The following is a 21,590-nucleotide window of genomic DNA, read 5'->3' as shown; positions in this document are numbered from 1 at the left end:
CGCCGTTAAGTGTTGACAATAAGCAAACAAATCTTCATCTCTATTTTGCAATTTTGAAAGATTTGGAAACTGAGAATATTCTCCTCTTCCCGAGTTTTGTTTGTACAGCAAAAGTTTTGCAACAAACGCAGATCTTACACTTTTAGTTTTGGTTAAATTTAATGTGTCACCTTGTAGTTTCAAATTAGTCTCGTTAAATCTGGCAAATAAATCAGTCATATAAGCGATGTCATTTTTTGAGAGATTAAAATTGTGACGCAAATCATTGCCTTTACTCCCCAGGAATTCCAATACTGAATCAAAGAGCGAATAGAAGCGATCCAAACATGCACTTTTAGATAACCAACGTACTTCTGTGTTAAGTAGTAAACGATTATAGTCATAAGTCATCATCATTTTTCTAACAAAGTTGAGCAAATAATCTCTCATTTAAGGCATTCCTTTTGATTTTATTAACTGCACTAATGACATAATGTAGTGATTCGTGCAAACGTTCACTAAGGTTTTTTGCGACCAAATGATGTCGATGAATGACACAATGTACTGATAATACATTCGGTATAGCTTATTTTAAGTATGCCAGAAAGCCTCGGTGTCGTCCTACCATTGCCGGAGCACCGTCAGTAGCAACGGAGATGATATTAGTCAAGGGTATAGCTTTTACATCGAAAAATCTTTTTAATTCAGTAAATACCGTTTCACTTTTCGTATCAGTTTCCAAGCATTTAGCAAATAACAATTCTTGTGAATTTTTTTATTCATTGTTATTTATTTTAACTTCCATATTAATAAAAATGTGTCACAATTTTTTTATTTTACATTAAACCTTGCGCGGACCTCCTGATGTTGTTCAGGGACCCCCAAATCAATTTTAATTTTCCATGGACCCCCTGAATGACCCCGGGGACCCTTGGGGGTCCGTAGGGACCACTTTGGGAACCACTGATCTAGATACATACTACGATAAATATATTAGATGACCCATTTAGCATGAAGTCAAGGATACAGCAGCTTTGCGCCACTGCGTAGATGTTAAAAAAAATTCGGACCAATCCTGGACAGCCGACACGAATTTGGGAAAGTCTTGCAAAATTCGAAACGTCTGGTTACTGTTGTAATAAATATTTTTCAAATCGTAGGTTGGGAGCTAAGAGGCGAACACATGTCTTTAAATGCAAATCAAGTTAGCGAACAGCTCTCGAACACGTCGCTTTCAAACAATGCTTTCTATGGAAATACGTGTACGCGAACATCTCCACAATGAATCTATCATCGATAATCTCATACATGCTTCTTATATGAGCGACTTTACCACGCATGAATAATTGAACGCGAGGTCATAAGGCGAATTCAAATCAGGGTGATAAGGCGCAAACGTAGTATTGCGTCGGATGTTTTTCGGCGCGCCGCACAGTGGGATATTTTAGAAAAAGTTGATCAGGACATTTTTATTAAATTTTCTTATCATAATAAATTATTTTGTGAGTTCTTTTATATATTTTAATTATTTGTGCATTATTCTAAATAGCTAAGATTAGTATTCGACAAATTGTTATTAACAATAGTATACAAAATTGCATATAAAATGACTTGTAATAATGTTATTTATTATTAATAATAGATATATATTCCAGTAAACTGTATACACTCGTATGAATTTATGTATAGCTACATATACAAGGTGGGATAGTCGATTTGATTTTTATCGACGAAATCTTTTCTACCTGTCCAAAAATATCTGCGAAAAACTCATTAAGTTAATGGCTCAAAATTAATGATGAAAAGCTCTTTCAAATATGTATTCTGAAGCGCTCACTAAAATACCAAAAGCATTCTCGAAGATTTTTCGAGATTACGACAGAAAATAAATATTAGTTTTTCGAAAAAGTATTTTTTTAAATTATGGTCATGTTTTGTACTTTTACGCCACTGTGCGTCGCCACTATCGGATGGAGTGCATCGGCGGGAGCTCTGGGAAGCGTGACCGACGGCAGTAGGGGGGGGGGGGGGCGCTCACGTGCCGGCTCGCGTGCTGCCGACACACCGCGCGGAATTGGATGCGGCCGCCCGCCTTTCGGCTAAACGCAATGGATCCGTTTCCGGGCCGCCTCCGGAACTTTGCCTCGCAGGTATCTATTCTATTTTAGACCGAACGGCCGTTGTTCTCTCGCACTTGATCGGAATGTTTTTATTTTCGTTCACCGCTCAAGGTCGCGACGGGCTCGAGTTTCGTATGTCATTTGAATTTTGATGTTTTGACTGATTTTAATTTCCGGTCTTGCCATGTAGGATGTGGGTAAACGACGAGAAATAAAAATCGGTGGATTTCAACCCATATGAAAACATAGGAATAGGCTTTCGTGATATATTCAATTGTTAATTCAAAATTTCTGCGAAACAAATTATTATTATAATATATAACTTTCACTCAGAATTGGCTTATTTTTTTAACGTTATTTTTCGAGATAACCCCTTTTGAATCCATCTGATTTGCATCTGAAGGTTTACTTCATGGCCCTTCCAGATGTTTATTGAGGTTCAGAATTCGATTAAAGACTGCTGGAGCTAGATCCGGTAAAACGGAAGAACGAGTTATCAATTTAAAACCGAGTCGACGAATTTTAGTTATCACAACTACTGATGTGTGCGCTGGATCGTTATCCTGATGGAACAGCGCACACTTTGTTAGCATCCATTTTATTTTTCATTAACACATTGTTGTCGGGACACGGATTTTTCCGTTTTTGCGGAACTGCTGCTGGATTGCGGGACCCGTAAAAATCCGTTTTTTGTAGTCTGTTGCTAGAAGTCGGCTCACGTGTTTATCCGTGTAATTTGAACTGCATTTTTTTTTGTTGTCAGCAGCTAGATGTCACTGCTTTGATATTTAGTAAAGACATTATTTTATTCGTCGTCGCATTTATTACATTTCCACCAAATGTATTGTACTAATTTTGATATTGAATTTTTATTCCGTACAAAAAATTAAATAACGAACTATAAACAATTCCTGTTATCCCAAATATCTTCTATTATGTTCAATTCTATTCAAGATACTTCGAGGAATTACTTTCTACCTGATGTAAAAGAAGGGATGGTTGGGAGTGAGAAAACAAAACAAATTCCAATGAAACTTGACCTGGGGTAGATAACAAGCAACAGTCATTGCGACATCTGTGACTTGTTATAAAAAAAAGACATCATTACAGTTACGCGTAAATGTTCAGTCGTTCGGTTGTCTAAAAAATAGTTTTACACCCCGAAATGTTTTCACCCGATAAAAATAAATCTGACGATGAATTTTGTGTGGATAATTTATCTGATTATTGATAATTGGACCAAAAGTGTAGCTATGTATTTTTTGACATACCTCTACACAGAGGTACGTATTTTTAGAGATATCATACGTTGAAAAACTATTCATAAAAACAGATTGTGCCATATTTTAGTTTTATTTAGTGTTTTTATTACATACATTTTTATAGTACTTTTATGTGCAAAATAAACGCAAGTTTTCAGTGAATATAAAACTGTCAACCTCCATGTTTCTTCTTCATTTAATAGTACTGTTTATGGTAAGTCTATGTTTAAAATTTCATAATTTTATATTGTATAGTATAAAAGTTATGGCGAGTTTCCGAAAAAAAACGCGGAAATTCTTCGTTTCCGAGAAATTCCGCGGCTGCTAAAAAATGGCCCGCGCCAGGCTTGAAACAATGCGCGAAATCACCCGACAACAATGTTGATCTAAAAATCTCTTCGCTTTAATTCATGCTGACCATGTTTCATTGCTAGCTATACATCTTACCATAAAAATATCAAAAACAGAAAAGCAGATGACGAATGAAAACAATCACATTAGTAGAATTGTTTGACATTACCAACTAATTGCTAGGGCAATATTATTGTTGCGTTTTTTGTCCAGAAATTTTAACTTATTTTTTTAATGAAAATGTCATTATATCCTGTGCATAATACTATAGTTTTAAAGAGCAGTTTTTGGCCTATATTTTTCTAACGAAGTATTCAGGTTTATTATTGATTTTGTTTCAAATAGGGCTAATAACTTTTTTTACTGTGATGTACACCGAGTGTACATGTTATCATATGTGGATATTTCTATAAATATGTCGAATAAGATGTTCACATGTAAGGTATTTTTCAGCTTTGCAATAACACATTATAACAGATAATTACAATATATTAGTAATTAACGGAAGTAACAAAACTAAATATTCTGATAATAAAATCTAGGGAGTACGGATCGTATATTTTTAATTGCTTCAAAAGTATAATTAAAACAACTGAGGTGATGACTATATAAAAGTCAACTTGTAAAAATGTAATGTCTTCAATCAATATAAAATTTTAATTACGTAAAAATCCGCAATGTTTACTGTTTGTTGACTTTTCACTTTCTAAGAATACTTTGAGTGCTGCATTAACGCCTTCATTATTCACACGCTTTATTTTTGCCATCGACAATAAATATGTAAAAGTTGTAATACTAGCGTGACCGTGACAGTCGCATGGCAATTATCAACTTACACGTGTAAACGTACTCGTGGAAAAACACAGACAGGGTTGAATTGAGGAAAAAAGCGATGCAAGAACGAGCAGTTTTTGTATCATATATGATAACACATATTCATATGCGAACACTGCATACGAAGATTTCAGAGATGTGCATTATTATTCGATAATAAACTCTGCACATCTCATACAACAGCATATTTACAAAGCTGCTGTTTTATTATTGGCTCGAGCTATATTGGTTTTACCTTTTCAGAGTTGAGGTTTTAATAAATAATTGTTGACATGCCTAGTATTATACGCTGGGAATAATACATTTAGAGCAATAAATACATTTATTAATAATTATTTGAATGAATTTTAATGCGTGTAATCATTGTATAAATTATATAGTATACATACATACATTTTTATATGTATTGTATGGTATATGTAAATTATATTTATTGTGTATTCAATTGTTTAAACTTTAAACAATTCCGTGATTTGCAACACTATTGAACGGCAATCATACGATTATTAAGAATGAATAAAAATTGTGATTGATGATAGATGTCTTATTAGACGAAGATAATATAATAAATATAATTTATTTGTTGACCATTATTGTGCATTTATTTAACAATAACTTTACAATAAAAACATTAACTGTTTTATTAAAAAAATATATAATACTTCTTTCATGATTTCTATATTTTATTTTATAAGTTGGATATGGGCCCTAATGTTTTTCAGTCTATCGTGTCTGAGAGATAAGAATTAGTGATTATTATTTAATTATACTTTGGGTTGGTCATCACAGATTAGGTTTTCCTAGATTTTACTATGCTCAAAGATGAATAATGTAAGTAATATCAAGCTAGGGCGTTAATATATTTGTTGTAAGCTGTAAGAATACTTTATAATTATTAAATATTTTTTTAAACAATAAAACTGGTCTTTATGACCAATAATTAATTTTATTCTGTATTTAATAATTGGCGTTCAAAAGTTTTCTGTTGAACACTACACAATCATTAATAATAAGCGAGTTCCAGTAATAATAACTAGACCAGTTCGAAGGGCTTAGTTCTTTACAGCCGCCTTTTCAAGTTGCCCACATTGAGGAGTTTGCCTGCCTCGATGTTGACGCGCTGTTAAGAGCGTCGTTTCATGTTTAGCAGCAAAACATAGAGGAAGTATGGAAATATGGGATAGAGGAAGGAGAGTCACGCACTCTTAGGAAAGTAGTAACATTCATGACAAACTAACGCCTGTGAGCGCAAGAATATTCATGAATAAGAAAATAATGGGAATTCCAATAATATTTAACATTGATCTTAGGAATTTGACTTATTATTAATTATTAACGTCATCATTCTAGATATAAATACAATAAAATGCGAATGGCATCGAACCCGCACTGCACGGGGTCATCGCTAATCAGATTCACTCTTTTAAGCGTCTGAAGCAGCTTCAAGGTCGTCTGCGGATATTTGCATAGAGCAAAAATACATATCGAAAGTAAAACACGTTTATTCCCTTATCTCGGAATGTGCTATATACTATTATCTAATGTCGATAGCGCCGACACGTGACTGGCTGCTTTTGTACGTTTATATATTTATCACACACGTGCTTGAGATTGCAACGTTTTCTTTTTATCTGGTACTGGCAGATCGTACACAAACAATGAATAATTGATTAGCGACTGGCTGGTTCGTTGACATGACAGTGCGTTGCAATGCAATATTATTATAACTGATTATTAATACCATCTGCGTCCTTTGTATGGTATGATTATTCATGAATCATGACTGTTAGTTCCATGTCGTTCGATTCACGTTGTAACGATTAATTAATTTACGATCCACTGTTGCATTAAGTCAATATTACTACGTATTTTTTTTTCTATATGACACGCATGCATATTAAATTACGTTTGTAAGTAATTATGTATAAACATGTTGAGTTTTTTTTGTAGATTGATAGGTTGTTGATTTGGGATCAGATTGAAGATTTCATCTTGTAAATATGACCACTATTTAGTATTGACACATGTACAGGTGTCTTATGTTCTTGATACAACGTTTATATATATCCTTTATCTGCATTTTGATGTATGTAAACAATAAACATAATGTTTTACAGCGGTTTTCTTGGGGAGGCGCGAGAAATTTAACTAGAATCCTTTATAGTTTATACATTTATTCTCTATATGTTTAAAGGAGCGGATAATTGCATGTTTTTTTTACACCAGAATATGTTTGCAGACGACACTTTAATTTATTGCATCTTAAAATAAAGGTGTTTTTTTAGAGGTATAGAACTTTAAAATTAAATAAAACACATAAAAATTGTGGTAATGGCCATGTTATTGGCTTTATTTGAAAGACACTTTTATGCCATTAGTGTTTAACACGTTTCATGCCACCTTATTTTTGTTAAAAATCAATCTGAGCCATTGGCTAATTTTAGTTGTATATTATATATTTATCCTAATAAGAGCTTAATAGATAATCGTAATTTTTTTTAACCCTTGTATAACCCTTATTTGGAGTGCCGGACACCGGTGACCTCCATGGCGTCATTAAGTACTTTTTTTAGCATATTTTTCTCGCCACCACAAAATTTTCATTGTTCCGATCAGAAAATACCCCTGACCCTCAACTTCATTCAAAATCTGTAGACTATGCTCAAGACATTGAGATTGACGACCGATATCGTAATTCTTTGTATGCATCCCTTCTGTGAATTGAAACAATAAATGTTTATGGTGCCTAAAATAAAGAGAAAGAAGACAATACAAAATAAAATATGGCCTCCTCTGCAATAGGTAGTATTTCATATAGAAATCTACCTAATATCAAAACATGTAAAAAAAATTACTTTATCTACAACTAATTGTTTTTACTCACTCATTACATAACAAATTTCCGACAAAAAAAATGAGTAATTGCTTGGGTGACCGTCATAAATCAACTCTATTGTGTCTCATGCCAGCTTCTACAAATATTTCCATTCAATAAATACATATTTTTGTAGTTTTTTTTTCAACCCTTTCTTAAAAAAAAGGGCAATAAAAACCTTGTTGAGACTTCATGTCATAAACAACATTCATGTCAAACTACCAGGAAGCTATTTAGTAACATTGTAATTGATGTGTACTCGAACGCAATAAAGATCAGTCTTTATTTTTTCATAAAACATCTTTTCTCAAAACTCTTACGCATAAAACAATAAAAGTTAGATATATTGTAGACATGACGAATTTGTATTGAAACAATGAAATCTTTTCATTCTATACATAATGACATAAGCTTTTTGTTCTTGGTTTCAAGCGAATTCCCGGTAGTATAATGTTCACGCCCCGAACCATTTTTCAGATGCCATTGTTACGCATAGCATTCGCAGATATATTTTGATTTATAGCCCTAGAGCAGGTTTATATTTTTACACACATATAATTATATTATTTCATTCAAGTTATTATTTTCCAACAATTTAATTTTTCAGTTTTATCCCATATAAATATGGCAAGAATTTTATCAGATGATAATTTGTCGATTGAATTATCTGAAAGTGAAGATAGTTCATTTACGGGGATGGCAAATATTATTCGACGTCGGCGATTATTACCAGAAGAAAAAAGTGAAAGTGAATCAGATGTTGGTGATATTGATCCAAGTGATATTACAAGTGTTTCTTCTAATGAATGGTTCAATCCTGTGGGTGCGACAGCTACTGTGAGGCCTTTTGTGAGTTTATCTGGCGTGAAATGTGAAATCGCAGAGAAATTGCCTCAAGGAGAGCCCAGTGACTTTTCAACTTTTTGTAATGGACGATATGTTCGAAACGATTTCAGTGGAAACTAATCGGTACGCCGTTCAAGTGCTGCAAGGCAATATTCTAGGATCATTTTCTCGCCTTCACGCATGGTCACCCACAAACATGAATGAAATGAAAAGATTTTTTGGTCTCATTATCTGGATGGGACTCGTCAAACTCCCCAGCATCCCGTTATATTGGAGTACAGATATAGCATTTAGACAAACTTTTCCCAAATCGGTAATGAGCAGAAACCGTTTCGAAATTTTATTGCAAATGCTACATTTCACTGATAACTCCACTGCTGATAAAGAAGATCGCCTAGCCAAAGTGCGTAATATTATTGACGGATTGAACGATAATTTTAAAAAAGTGTATGATCCCGCAGAATATGTCTGTGTCGATGAAAGCATGATTCCTTTCAGAGGAAGAATTTCGTTTCGACAATATATGAAACAAAAGCGCCACAGATATGGAATAAAAATGTTTAAATTGTGCACTGCCTCTGGATACACCTATAGCCTTCAAGTATATTGTGGAAAAAATTTTAATATAACGGATTCAGTACCTACACATATTGTGATGACTCTTTGTCGCCCGATTTTAGAAAAGGGACATACGGTTTGTACCGATAATTGGTACACCAGTTTAGACTTGGCAAATAAGCTACTAGCTGAAAATACACATTTAGTGGGTACTCTACGCCTAAATCGACGAGGACTTCCGAAAGATGTCACCAATATAAAATTAAAACGAGGAGAAATTGCAGCGAAACAAAACAGGAAAGGAGTGACAGTTCTAAAATGGAGAGATTCACGCGATGTCCTGATGCTATCTACAAAACATACTATTGACTATGTCACAATAAGGAACAGAAGGGGAAATAGAGTGGAAAACCCAAAAATTGTCCATGAATATAATCAAGGGAAAACGGCTGTAGATTTATCTGACCAAATGACATCATACTGTAGTTCCTTACGGAAAACGGTAAAGTGGTATAGAAAGCTAGCGATGGAACTACTTTTGAATACGTCAGTGGTGAATGCCAGAGTGGTATATAAAGAAGTGACAAAAAAAAACATTACTATTGTGGAATTTCGAAAACAATTAGCATTACATCTTACCAGCTGCGTAAATTCTAACCCCCCAACAACACCAAACCAAAGAAGAGCACGCCATGAACTTTTAAAAAAAGAAGGTCCAGTACGAAAGGTTCGCCGTTATTGTATCAGGTGTTATAAATCGAATGCAAAGTTTGGACGAAAAATCGCGAAAAATCGAACGAAACAGGTTGTGACATATTGTGGTGGTTGTGATGGCCAACCATTTTATTGCTTACCATGTTTTAATACGGAACATAGAAATGTATCCATGTAAATACAATGTTTTTTTTTAATATAAAATAAATAGTTGTTACCTCTTCTCTTTTTATTATTTTTTCATCATATTTTTCACCTTATTGCTATTTTTTGTTTTCTAGTTTTATGACAATTTAAAGTTTTTACCATGTAGTTACTCTTCTGAACTAGTATTAGATGTTCTTCTTCATGATAATCTTTCGTATTATCGATCACATATATGTACAATTAAATACAAATCATATTTCAAGATATCATGTTTTTTACATTTTTTTTTTAACTTTGAAATAAAATTTGTCGATGTTTATATGTGCATCTGGTTGGGTGACGCCATGCCGGTCACATCTGATGATAAATATTATGGTAGAAGTGCCCGGCGGCGGCTGGCGACATTTTATTGAGTCTGATTTTTGCCGGGCACCGGTGACTGACGCGTCCTAGTGGTCAATGTTGATGCCGGTCACTGGTGCCCGGCATGGCACGAAACGTGTTAAATATGATGTCGGGCATATGGGCGCGGCTGGCTCGAATAAAGCGCAATCTAAAAGTCCAATTTTCGAGCAGCTGGGGTCGTTTATCGGCAATAACGCGGCGAATGTTGACTTCCATGTCGTCTATCGTCTCTGGTTTATCGGCATAGACCGGCGACTTATAATCCAAAGGTGCTAAATCACACGATCTTGGAGGCCAATTCACAGGTCCATAACGCGAAATTATGCGCTCATCGAATGCTTTTTATATTTAATCAATACCGTTAATTAATTTTTTATATTGCTATATTTTAGCCCGTTTCCTGTGTATACAAATGTGGGATTGAAAACATTTTATACTTAAAAAAATCAATATAATCACACTATGCTTTAATTCTCATAGACGATCAATCAACAAAAAATTAAAAATAACACTTCTATCTACATTTGAGTTACAATTTAAAAAAATACAAATATTTGTATTTATAGCTGGTGTAAGCTTTTGCTAGAATTTAACATGTGAATAAATGTTTCTTGATCCGACACCGATAATTTGGATTTTAGATTGAAGCATTTTCACTTGATACTGTATATATTTATAATGTTTACGTTCCTTTTTTCTCAAACTGCTTTATGCTTTAGATCAAGTTTAACAAAATCTAGAAATTGTCATGCATTTCTTTTAATGAGGTTGGCATACTGTTTTTGTGTGGTTTGATAACACGAACATATTTCTAAACAAGAAATAGATAATAATTTTTGAGGGGATTCTTTTTTAAATTACGAAATATTGTTTCCATATTGCTATGACATATGCTAGATAATTTTATGATCATTAATATCAAATAAATAATTAAATTAAAACAATTGCATTATTAAAATTGAATATGTAGACATAATGCGCTGATGTGTTATTGACATAATCCAGCGTTTTTTAATTTACTTTAATACGTACATCAAAGAAATAATATTTAACGCTCAAAGCGCAGATATATTGGGGGCATAACTGACAATACTAAAAGGTAGCCTCCACAAAGGACGCAAACATAGAAAGTAATGCCACTGAAAAACATCACTGAAAAACACATTGCAGTTACCATCCAAATAAGCTATAATTAGCCAAACAAAGCGGAGAAGAAAAGAGGTGAAAAATATCCTTCCATTATTCTATGATAAAAATAATAAAAATATCCTGCCATTATTCTATAAGCCGGAACTCCACCCCAATCAATGGCGGATTAGGCACTTAGGAGACCACAGGCGCAACCTAAATTTGGAGGTCCTCTTTTTCGAATGATTAAAAATTGAAATGAAAGATCTATAACTTGTCTCCTTGACAAGTCTGTATGCACGCTCAAAACCGTACCAAGAGAATCCATAGTTAAGTTTGTCTCAACGTAAAAAAATTAAAATATATGGGTTATATATAAATTATTTTTGAGATCCCCAAGTTTCGGAGGCCCCAAGTGATCTCCTCAATCAGATTTACATGTCTGTTACCGACTTAGAACTACACTGCAATTCAGAACTTGAGCTCACAACCAGTGGAGCTAACCAAATCAAAGTGACGATTCAGTATGACTATGGAAGTACGGAGAATCAGAAGGTAACTCGAGTTTTAAGTCACGATTTATATACGACCCGAATATTAAATGCTATAAAAAATATTTTAAAGGTTTAAACTTTAATATACACGAATACTAAGGATGGCACACTGTTAATTTGTTCAAATAAAACAAAACGAAAAAGGTTTTCAGCATATTTTCCCTAGGTCGATATATAATATATTTTTGTATCAAAACATGTACCACAATAAAACCCCCGCCCTCCACGTTGTGGCTATTTTGAAAAGTGTCTAATTTGGCTCCTGCCCCGACCTTTGAGCACTTTTATTCGACCGAAATAAATATCGGGCTGGTGTAAATTTAACTGAGGCGCACTTCAATACGTAACACAATGGAGCGTTATTTAGGTTTAACGCACGCGACTGGTCACGTTTAGCGCAATGTGAGAGCTGCAGACTGTGACGTCACGCGCTTACACTTGTGACACATTTTAAGAACATAAAAGCCCTATATGCATATGATGAGTTGCCTTTGAAGCAGGGACGACATTTAAGGGGGGCGGTGGGGGTATTAGCCCTCCCTTGAATTTGGCATGAAAAACGTCATTTAATGAAATACTATTAATTTTTATGAAATCTAAATGTTTAAATATCGACAACTGACTGACTAACTTTTGACCCTCCTTTTTGCAAAAAAATATTATTGCTATTGATGCTCTTTTATTTATTTTAATGTATTCCACTCATCCTTATTTTAAAAAATCGCAATTTGTTAATTGAATAAAATATATGTAACTATAAAATAAAGAATATTTAAATAATAAGTACGCGTCCGTTTGTTATTTGACAAAATTAAATCTGAAACAGAATTCACTTAATCAACGAGTCATTTTTTGCCGCGTGATTTTCACGCAACACAGAGTTACATCATGATATAACCATATACATTTTTTATATTACCGAACAATTTAAAAATTGTTATTTTGAATTGTAGAACTGCAAATTATTATTGTTTTCATTAAAGTACTTTGTACAAGTTTTCTATTTCATTTGATAGACATGTGCAGTGTATTACATGTTAGTTCAATGCTACTCTATCATATTGAATGTTGTTAACAATTCTTAGTGTTGATTGTGCAATGTTTATAGACAATAGTAAAATTCCCTTTTAAACAATAATGCCATTATTTATGTAGTTATGTACCTATATTTATTAAATTACAAGTTTATGTAAGTCATGTAAGTAAAATAATAGTTATATTATTAAAAACTTTACAATATTTACTATAAATATCGTTAACGTAAATAAATTAAATGGTTGATTAGTATTTTAAATATATTTTTAAAACGTAACACTTTTAATTGCTTATTATTGAAATCACACAAAAGTATGTGTATAAGTTTAGATTTTTCTTGCTAAACCTCTGAAAGAAATACTTACTAAAATAACATTTAATTAGCGGAGTTTTTGTTAAGTCTAATATTAAACAGTTAGTATTCGATAAATATAATATTAAATTAATTATAACTTGTACAAATAAAGTTATAAATAAAAAAAGTGATCCACAAATAAAAATATATTGCGTTCACGTGAGATTTAAATTAGTTTGCTAAATTATTTTTGCCACCTTTCGAGATAAAAAAGTAATTGCTGAAAACAATGCAAGTTTACCGTTTCAATCACACAAAGTTATACCAATTTAGATTTTTTTGCTTTTAGCCTCTGGAAAAAAATATAACTTGCTTACTAAAATAACATTTAATTAGTGGAGTCTTTGATAAATCTAATATTAAACAGTAAAGTAGCAACCTCAAAATAAAATTAATTATAGCTGTAGAAATAAATTTATAAATAAAAAAGTAATTAACAAATAAAAATATATTTCATTCACGTGACATTTAAATTATTATTGGGATCTTTTGAAGTAAAAAAGTAGCTGCTGGAAACAATACAAGTAGTACTATACTATAAATAAAATCTATGCTTTATTAGTACTTGAAATATATTTTTAATACGTAACATTTTATAGCTTTTAATAGCACATTATATAAATCACACAAAGGTGTACCAATATATATTTATTTGCTTAACCTCTGGAAAAAAATATAATTTGCTTATAAAAATAACTTTTAATTAGCGGTGCCTTTCATAAGTCGACTATTGAACAGTAAAGTAGCAACCTCAAGTTAAAATTAATTTATATTCGTAGAAAGAAGTTATAAATAAAAATATAGCATTTATAAATAAAATCACGTGAGATTTATGTTACAAATTTTGAAATATTTTTACCTAATCATAAGAGCTATTATTATAAAAATCTTTTCAATAAATATGTACATTCATAGTTGAGTGGTGATTTAATTAGTTATTACTAATATTGTTTAATTTGTGTAATTACTTGTTTGCGTCTCGTAGAAGATCGGGTTAATCCCTCGGTTTCAGACTTTTTAGTTGTACCGGGGTTGACGTGAAGGGAGAAGCGGCTGTTTCTTTGGGCTTAAAAGTTCGATGTTCGACGTAGCTCTGCTTGTTTTGAGTTTAGATGAACTCTCGTGTGTTTGAGCTACACGAAAGTAACTTGTAGAAGTTATTGACGTAAGTTTCTGATGGATGTGTCTGATGTATAATATATATGTCTGATGTATAATATGTAGGTGAACGATTTGAGGCTGAAAACAGATTGTTATTGTCTATTAGTGCTTTATCGTAACGATCACAATTTGAACAGCTGGTAATTTGGCAACGCCGTTATGGAGAACTTGTCATCCTGGTAGCACATTCCATCAACTGTCAGTTAATATGATATAGCATTCCTTTTTATTTGTGTAAGACACACACTGATTGATTTATGTTCCATTTAAAATATTCATTCACCTAATGCATCCAAATATCTGATCGTCAGCGTGACGAATACACTTGTTCGACAAGCTGCTAATACTGATAACAAGTAGATGTATTTCGCTTTAAGCATGTATTTACGATAGTTAACGTGTGATCCCAACATTATTAATCTACAGTAGTAAATAAATTCTATAAGTATATTTTTAAAACGTAGCACTTAAACAGTATAATATTTAAGTGTTACGAAAAAATAGAATTTGCTTACAAAAATAAACTTTAATTAGCGGATCTTTTGATACGTCTTAAAATAGAGTTTATATTAATTATACTTCGTAGAAAGAAGTTTATAAACAAATAAAGTAATCCATAAATAAACATGTATTTCGCTCTCGTGAGATTTAAATTAACTCGTTAAAATATATTTGGGGTCCTTTAAGTTAAAAAAGTAATAATTGGAAACCTAACAAGTTAAACGCTTACTATAAATAAATTAAATGTTTGATTAGTATGCAGAAAATATATTTTTTAAACGTAGCACTTTATATCTTTTAATAGTACATTATATAAATCACACAAAGTTGTACCAATTTAGATTATTCTTGCTTAACCTTTAGAAGAAAAAAAATATTATATAATTTACTTACAAAAATATTTTTTAATTAACGGAGCCTTTGTCGACTATTTAACAGTGTACAACAGCAACCTTTATTTAGAATTAAATAAAATTATTAAAAAATAAAGAAGTAATCTATAAATAAAAATATATTTTGTTCTCGTGAAATATAAATTAGATTGTTAAATTATTTTTAAAGGATCACGTGAAGTACTATTATTAGAATGTAAGATTTGTTTCTATAGATGGTATATGTATATTTATAGTTTAGCGGTTTTTTACTATTATACATTGTAACTCTATTATATAAATAATTTAGCAGTAATTTTAGATTTCTTTGCAAAAAATATAAAACTATCTTACATATATAAGTTTTTTTTAACTCGACTATTCAACAGTAAAAAATATACCACAATGTTAAAGGGAATAAATAAAAATGACAGTCCATAAATAAAAATTAGAAGCACTGGTATTAAAAAGTTAAAGATGTTATTTGTTATTATCTTTATTTATACTATTTTATAATATATTTAATTTTTTATAGCAATAGCTAGCTTAGAAAAACGCTTAGACTTTTACGCTAACTTAATTTTATTTTAAAATAATATTTTATAGGTTTCAGACATTTGAATTATTTTTAAAAAATATGATACATTTTGATTTTCAACATCATTGTTAATTCAATTGTTTTTTATCGTAATTTACTCAATAATAAATAAAAACACTATTAATCATTGATTCTTAATTGAAAAATCGTGAGTTTAAATCCCATATATATTATTATTATTAGGTTATTCTAGCTTTTTGTATTAAGTAGCTAAATTGATCTCATCAAAGTACAGTAAAACCTCGATGTAACGGACTAATGAGGGGATGTCGGTTAAAGTCGAAAGTCAGCTATATAAAAGTAGATTTTCCAAATGTGTTTTATTGTCAGTGAAATGTCAGTGAAGTTTCCATAAATGGATTTAAAATAGTATATGATTTTAAACAATGATTATGTGTATTTCACAGAATCATTTTCTCGAAAATACACCTTATTTGTATATAGGTATAAAGTAAAAGGTATGACGTGATAATCATGGTCAGAATTTTGTTTACAAGCAGTGATATTTGGATTTAAACATGTATAACATTAACAGGACTTTTATAACAATTTCACATTTGACCGGATATTTTGTCCGTTTTATCCAGGTTTTACTGTACCTATATGCATATAGAGGGGAAAATCAGTAGCATAACATATCTATATAGGAAACCTATTAAATATACATATTAATATATAATAGTTTAAATTAAATAACGGTGTTTTTTTAGATGATTACATAAATATGGATATATCTGTATATAAATCTTTCTCTCATAATAACTTAGACGAAGTTTTTGATTAATTACTTTTGAACATATATTAACCAGGCGCGTACGGTGAGATTCATTCCTTCATATATTTAGTTATTTTAATTCATTCATTTATATATTTAGAATTTTTATTATCTCAAGTTCAATATACAAAGTAAACTAGCTCATCTCTCAGGGAAAAATTAGCAGAAAAGAAGTACAGACTTATGTCGCATCTCTCCATAGTTTGTCTGCACTTGGATAGTACGCTAAATTTAAAAAATCATAATAGCTATCTTTACCGATATTATTATGTATTTATGATATAAGAGGGCCAATCAAAGTAAATTCAAACCGAATTTTGATCAATAGGAGGACGCAAAAACAATTATCACTTCTCAGAAGTAAAAAATTCACGTCAAAAGCAATAAAATCGTGTCGGCGCCGTCGCAGTGGGAACGCTCGGTAACGAGCGTTCTAAATATATAATTAGTTTTAAAACCTCTATTATGTTAGGTTTGGGTTTGAACAGCAAATGGACGTTTCGCATTGACTTTGTTAGACATTTTAGAGCGGCATATAATTCTATTATTGCTATTATAAATATATACCTACTGGTGAAAATGTATTTGGACTTGAATACACTTTGACCAATACTCTCATATATGACAAATACAGTCAGTAAAAATCATATTTTTAAAACAGTGTAATATCAAAGTGCACATTAAATATGGACAATATGCGAAATGTGACGTCTGTCTGTACTTCTTTTTCCTCTGTGATTATTTTCCCCTGAAAGATGACTTGGCTTAGTTTGTATTTTAGATTTGACTAAAAATTCTAAAACTATAGTTAGTTTTAAAACTTTCATTAGGTTAGGTCTTGGTTTGAACAGAAAATAGATTTTTCGCTGGAACTGTCAACTTGAGTTTATAGAAAAGATGTTGCCTTATATTGAAAATGTGATAGAAAAAGTAGTAAAAAACAATTATTATTTCTCAAAACACTCTGTGAACAACGATTGGAATGCAAAGAAAACATTCGTAAGTAAAGATGTGCCTTAAATCACAATTAACTGTATCCAACTGAATAGACTAGTTAGTTAAAAATTCTTCAATAGCATAATATGACTACTAACATTGAGGTTTAGTTGGTACAGTGGTACTACACTTAGCTTTATAATTTATTTCATTGACTTTTTTTATTTATTGGTCAGGTGATGCCCGTTGCATCATTCCTCCCGTTCACATCATTGTAATTCTAACAACATACACCTATATTAGCCATCATCCCCGATCCGACCCTCCGATCCGATCCGATCATCACAATTGAATTTTTCCGTGTCGTCTTTCTGACGTTTGAGCATTTTTTTATTTTAACGGCCATAACGCTTGCATATACGACCAAAACTTAAGCGCTACAATTAATAAATATGTTTGTTAATCCAGTGAAAATAATACATTGTATAATCGCTTGTCTCGTGTAACCGCTCAAAATACGTTCGTATATTGCACGTGGAAATTGGCTTATCTCCCGGCGACACTATCCGGTCGCACGAAGCGCCGGTTTATTAATTGCTACTTCTCGAGTGGCGGTGCGCGAAATGAAGTTTTAATTATGCAATATTATACAACCGTATTGCAAATCATCCCAACGAGTTAACCCGCTGCTCTTTCAAAGCGGTGCGCTAACTCACCCCTATTAAAAACGCGCTAATAATAATAATCGGTATTCGAGATAAACAGCGCGCTTCAAAAATGCGCTGAAACGATAAAACCGTTCGCACGTGTTTCAGCACGCCACGTCCCCGAACTCCACAATATCCCCCCATTTCCTCCCCCGGCGGGCGGCCATGTTGTTCAGCTTGGCTATTTTAACACCCCGTCACGTGTTCGCGAGAGCTACCGAAAATAATAACGTCGAAAGTAAACACACAATAGCGCTTATCGGCGCACGCGGTTTTAGCGCCCACATTTTGGGCGGAAGCGGCGCTAAAATAGAGACGCTATTCTCGGACAGGTCACGTGGCCCGCCTCCCTTTTTCCATTGGCGAAATTAATTTCGGTTTCGCGCACAATCGAATGTTTTCGAGCGTAGCTCGCTTTGTCTATTTTAATGTAAGCTTATTTATAATTCTTTTGTTACACGCGCGGTCCTGAAAATAAATATGGTGATTTTTCTTTTCCTTCTCAATTGTTTTGGTTATTTTCGCATGCCCTTTTCAATTTATTTTTGCAACTGCTTAAAATACATTTCTTTCAATTGTATTTTATAATGGGTTCTGTAAACATAATTTTATTTCTAAAATAGAAAAGTATAATTAAACGAAATTTATTTTAAATGTAGCTGTTGACATTTTATTTATAAATAACCCAAACGGTTATGAAGGTATTTATGTATCAATCGCACAATAGTACAAAAATATATTACATCAAAGCCGGAACAATTTTCACTGTTATATGTAATACAGTACTTATATGCCTTCCTGTAGCTCCGTCATTGTAGTCTGGGGAATATTATTATTATATTCGATATAGGCCTACTAGTGGTTATTTACATGAACTAATAATCTCACACTTTATTATTATATCGCATGAATAAAAGGTAATCGCTTGTCGCATCTATCATGTAGGCTTTGTTAGGAAAAGCACATGCATGAGTGAAACTCTATGTGTGTGCATTAGTTATTTTTACCGCGGCTTCTTTTAGTGTAGAATTCATGAAAGGATGTAGCGCGGTAATGGTAGATAATAAGGATAGGCGATATGTATTAAACGATTTGTTTCTATACGCCAATATGTTCCTATTTTACCATTTCTAATACATTCCTGGTGCTTGATAAAATATTGCTGCTGGTCTTCGAACGACGGATGTATACCACCACAAAAAACATATCACTGCACTACTGTTTATTTTGATGTAATTTAGTGTTCAATTATTGTGCAGATCGCTTTTTGTTGTTATTAATATTTTTGTCGCACGTTACAATACGATTTAGAAATAGATCGTTTTCGTTGCATATGAGAAGCGCAGAACAAACACGTTTTTGCAACTTCTTCAGCAAAATCTTGTACTCCAGAAAGCAACTGCATAAGCAGTGGAAGATGTTCCAACTGTAGGTCAATTGCAAGAAGTGAGAGTAAGTTTGTATCTCGCCACACTAGACGCGTGAAACCAAATATGAATGATTTTGAGTATTAAAAAAAACACTTTTTCTTAACCGCGTATAAGTGAAACCATGTAAAACGAGCACCCGTAAATCGAGGGACAAGTTTATATATCATTCTTTACAACTAAATGTAACACAGTTAACACTACCGAATGAATGCATTAACTATAAACTGTCATTATTTTTTCTATATCAAGTCAAATGAATTATTTTATTAAAAATCATTTCAATGCTTCATGGTTTGTCCGTTTTTTTGTTGTTTCTATAAAATATAAAAGATATCTTTACCGATCATTCATACCAGAATGGTGAAGGCATGATTTTATTTTTTATTTTAGTATTGATCAAAGTAAATTAAAACCAATTTTGATCAATAGGAGAGCGCAAAAAACAATTATCACTTCTCAGAAGTCTAAAATTCATGTCAAAAGCAATAAAACCGTGTCGACGCCGTCGCAGTGGTAACGAGCGACAACAACGATGCTTCAAAATTAAATTGACCTCAACATTTGCAATACACAAATCTATTTTGTACGATAGTATCTTCATTTACACGAAAAGCGACGTTTCCAAAGGTCAAAATATTAGTATTAACATATTATAAGCGATTAGGCCCGTTAATATGTATTTATTTAAATAACTAAATACGTATGTGAAACGTCAATAGAAAATCAATAAATAATGGAACTTTGCTATGTTTATTTACTAGGAATTGAAAAAAACAATATAAAATTATGTAAAAGTTCAATAAACCAGGTATGTAAAAGAAATATACAATATATGACATAATAGACATTCTTCGTTGATACATCACGCACTTTTTCAATAATGGTATGACTCAACGTGCGTTCCCGAGCGTGTGTGAATTAAATATTCATATGTCAATTATGCACTGATATTATATAATGTAAAAACGGTTCATAATATATTTTTTTAAATCAGAAATTGTTCTAAATACATAAATTATTCTTGTATACGTCTAGAACCCACGATTTTCCATATGCAATATATTTGTGTATTGTGGCTTGATAATTTTCCTGGTTCACTCCGTCTTTGAATAATATTTTATTCTGTTTATCCTGTAAACGATCTCTGAACTTTTCACGCTCGACATTATCGACGCTTAAAGATTTTCCTCGTTTGGAAAAAAATATATGAAAATTTATATTTATGATGCATATGTATCAAAAGTTTACCGTTTAATTTTAATTGATTTTTAATTTTTCTTATTAATATAATATCTGTACGTAGTAGTATAATTCAACTAAGAGTTGCGATTACGTCCTCATTACTGTCCAAGCACGTAAGGAGCTGGTCAAACTTATTTAAGATAATGCAGTAATATTTGGAATTTTCTGTGTGTCAGATCATACTTATTTACCTGTTTGGCTAAGACTAATAAAAAAAATCTGTTCTATGTTAAGGCGCGCAGTGCAAATTATGATATCACTTTTCTATTCTTTATTTAGATCAGATTTCAAATTAATTAATAAAAACTGGAATTTTTTAACACTCATATTGGAAGTATAGATATATTATTTTATAACGAATTTATCGCGTCAAATGGTCAAAAATTATTCGAGGAAATTGTAAACATTATTAATCAGTATCGAAATGACTGATTGGAATTAACATACTAATTTGTTGATTCGAACTTGTGACCCAAGGGTTCATAATCCAGCTTTAAAATACTCAGTATATTTTAAATACCAAAATTGGTATTATGGTCATAAGCCACAATACATAAATATAATTAATCAATAATTTTTTAACAATAATAATTCTACCATTTGTGGGATACTTTTTAAGTTTAATACTATCAGTCAGTAGTAAGTATTATCTAAAAGGTTATAATTCCACAATAGTAATGAGTAATAAAAATATTCTGAGAATTCA

General features: G+C 31.9%; 1 protein-coding gene across 2 annotated transcripts in view; it reads left to right on the top strand.

Moving 5' to 3' along the window:
- The first annotated feature begins 1,943 nt into the window (after positions 1-1,943).
- cwo (transcription factor cwo) overlaps positions 1,944-21,590 on the top strand; it is a 29,800-nt gene continuing 10,153 nt past the window's right edge. The window contains exon 1 of one of the 2 annotated variants that reach the window (XM_088183694.1): positions 1,944-2,129. In XM_088183694.1, the coding sequence (XP_088039820.1) occupies positions 2,058-2,129 (72 nt within the window). In that variant the 5' untranslated portion in view covers positions 1,944-2,057. The remainder of the gene's footprint in view (positions 2,130-21,590) is intronic. The other variant, XR_015809218.1, reaches the window with a different exon arrangement.

This window comes from Plectrocnemia conspersa, unplaced genomic scaffold, assembly GCF_051122295.1.
Source record: "Plectrocnemia conspersa isolate PC_06_02 unplaced genomic scaffold, ASM5112229v1 ptg000001l, whole genome shotgun sequence".
In the NCBI taxonomy this organism is placed as follows: Eukaryota; Metazoa; Arthropoda; class Insecta; order Trichoptera; family Polycentropodidae; genus Plectrocnemia; species Plectrocnemia conspersa.
This window is presented reverse-complemented; position numbering and strand designations above follow the sequence as displayed.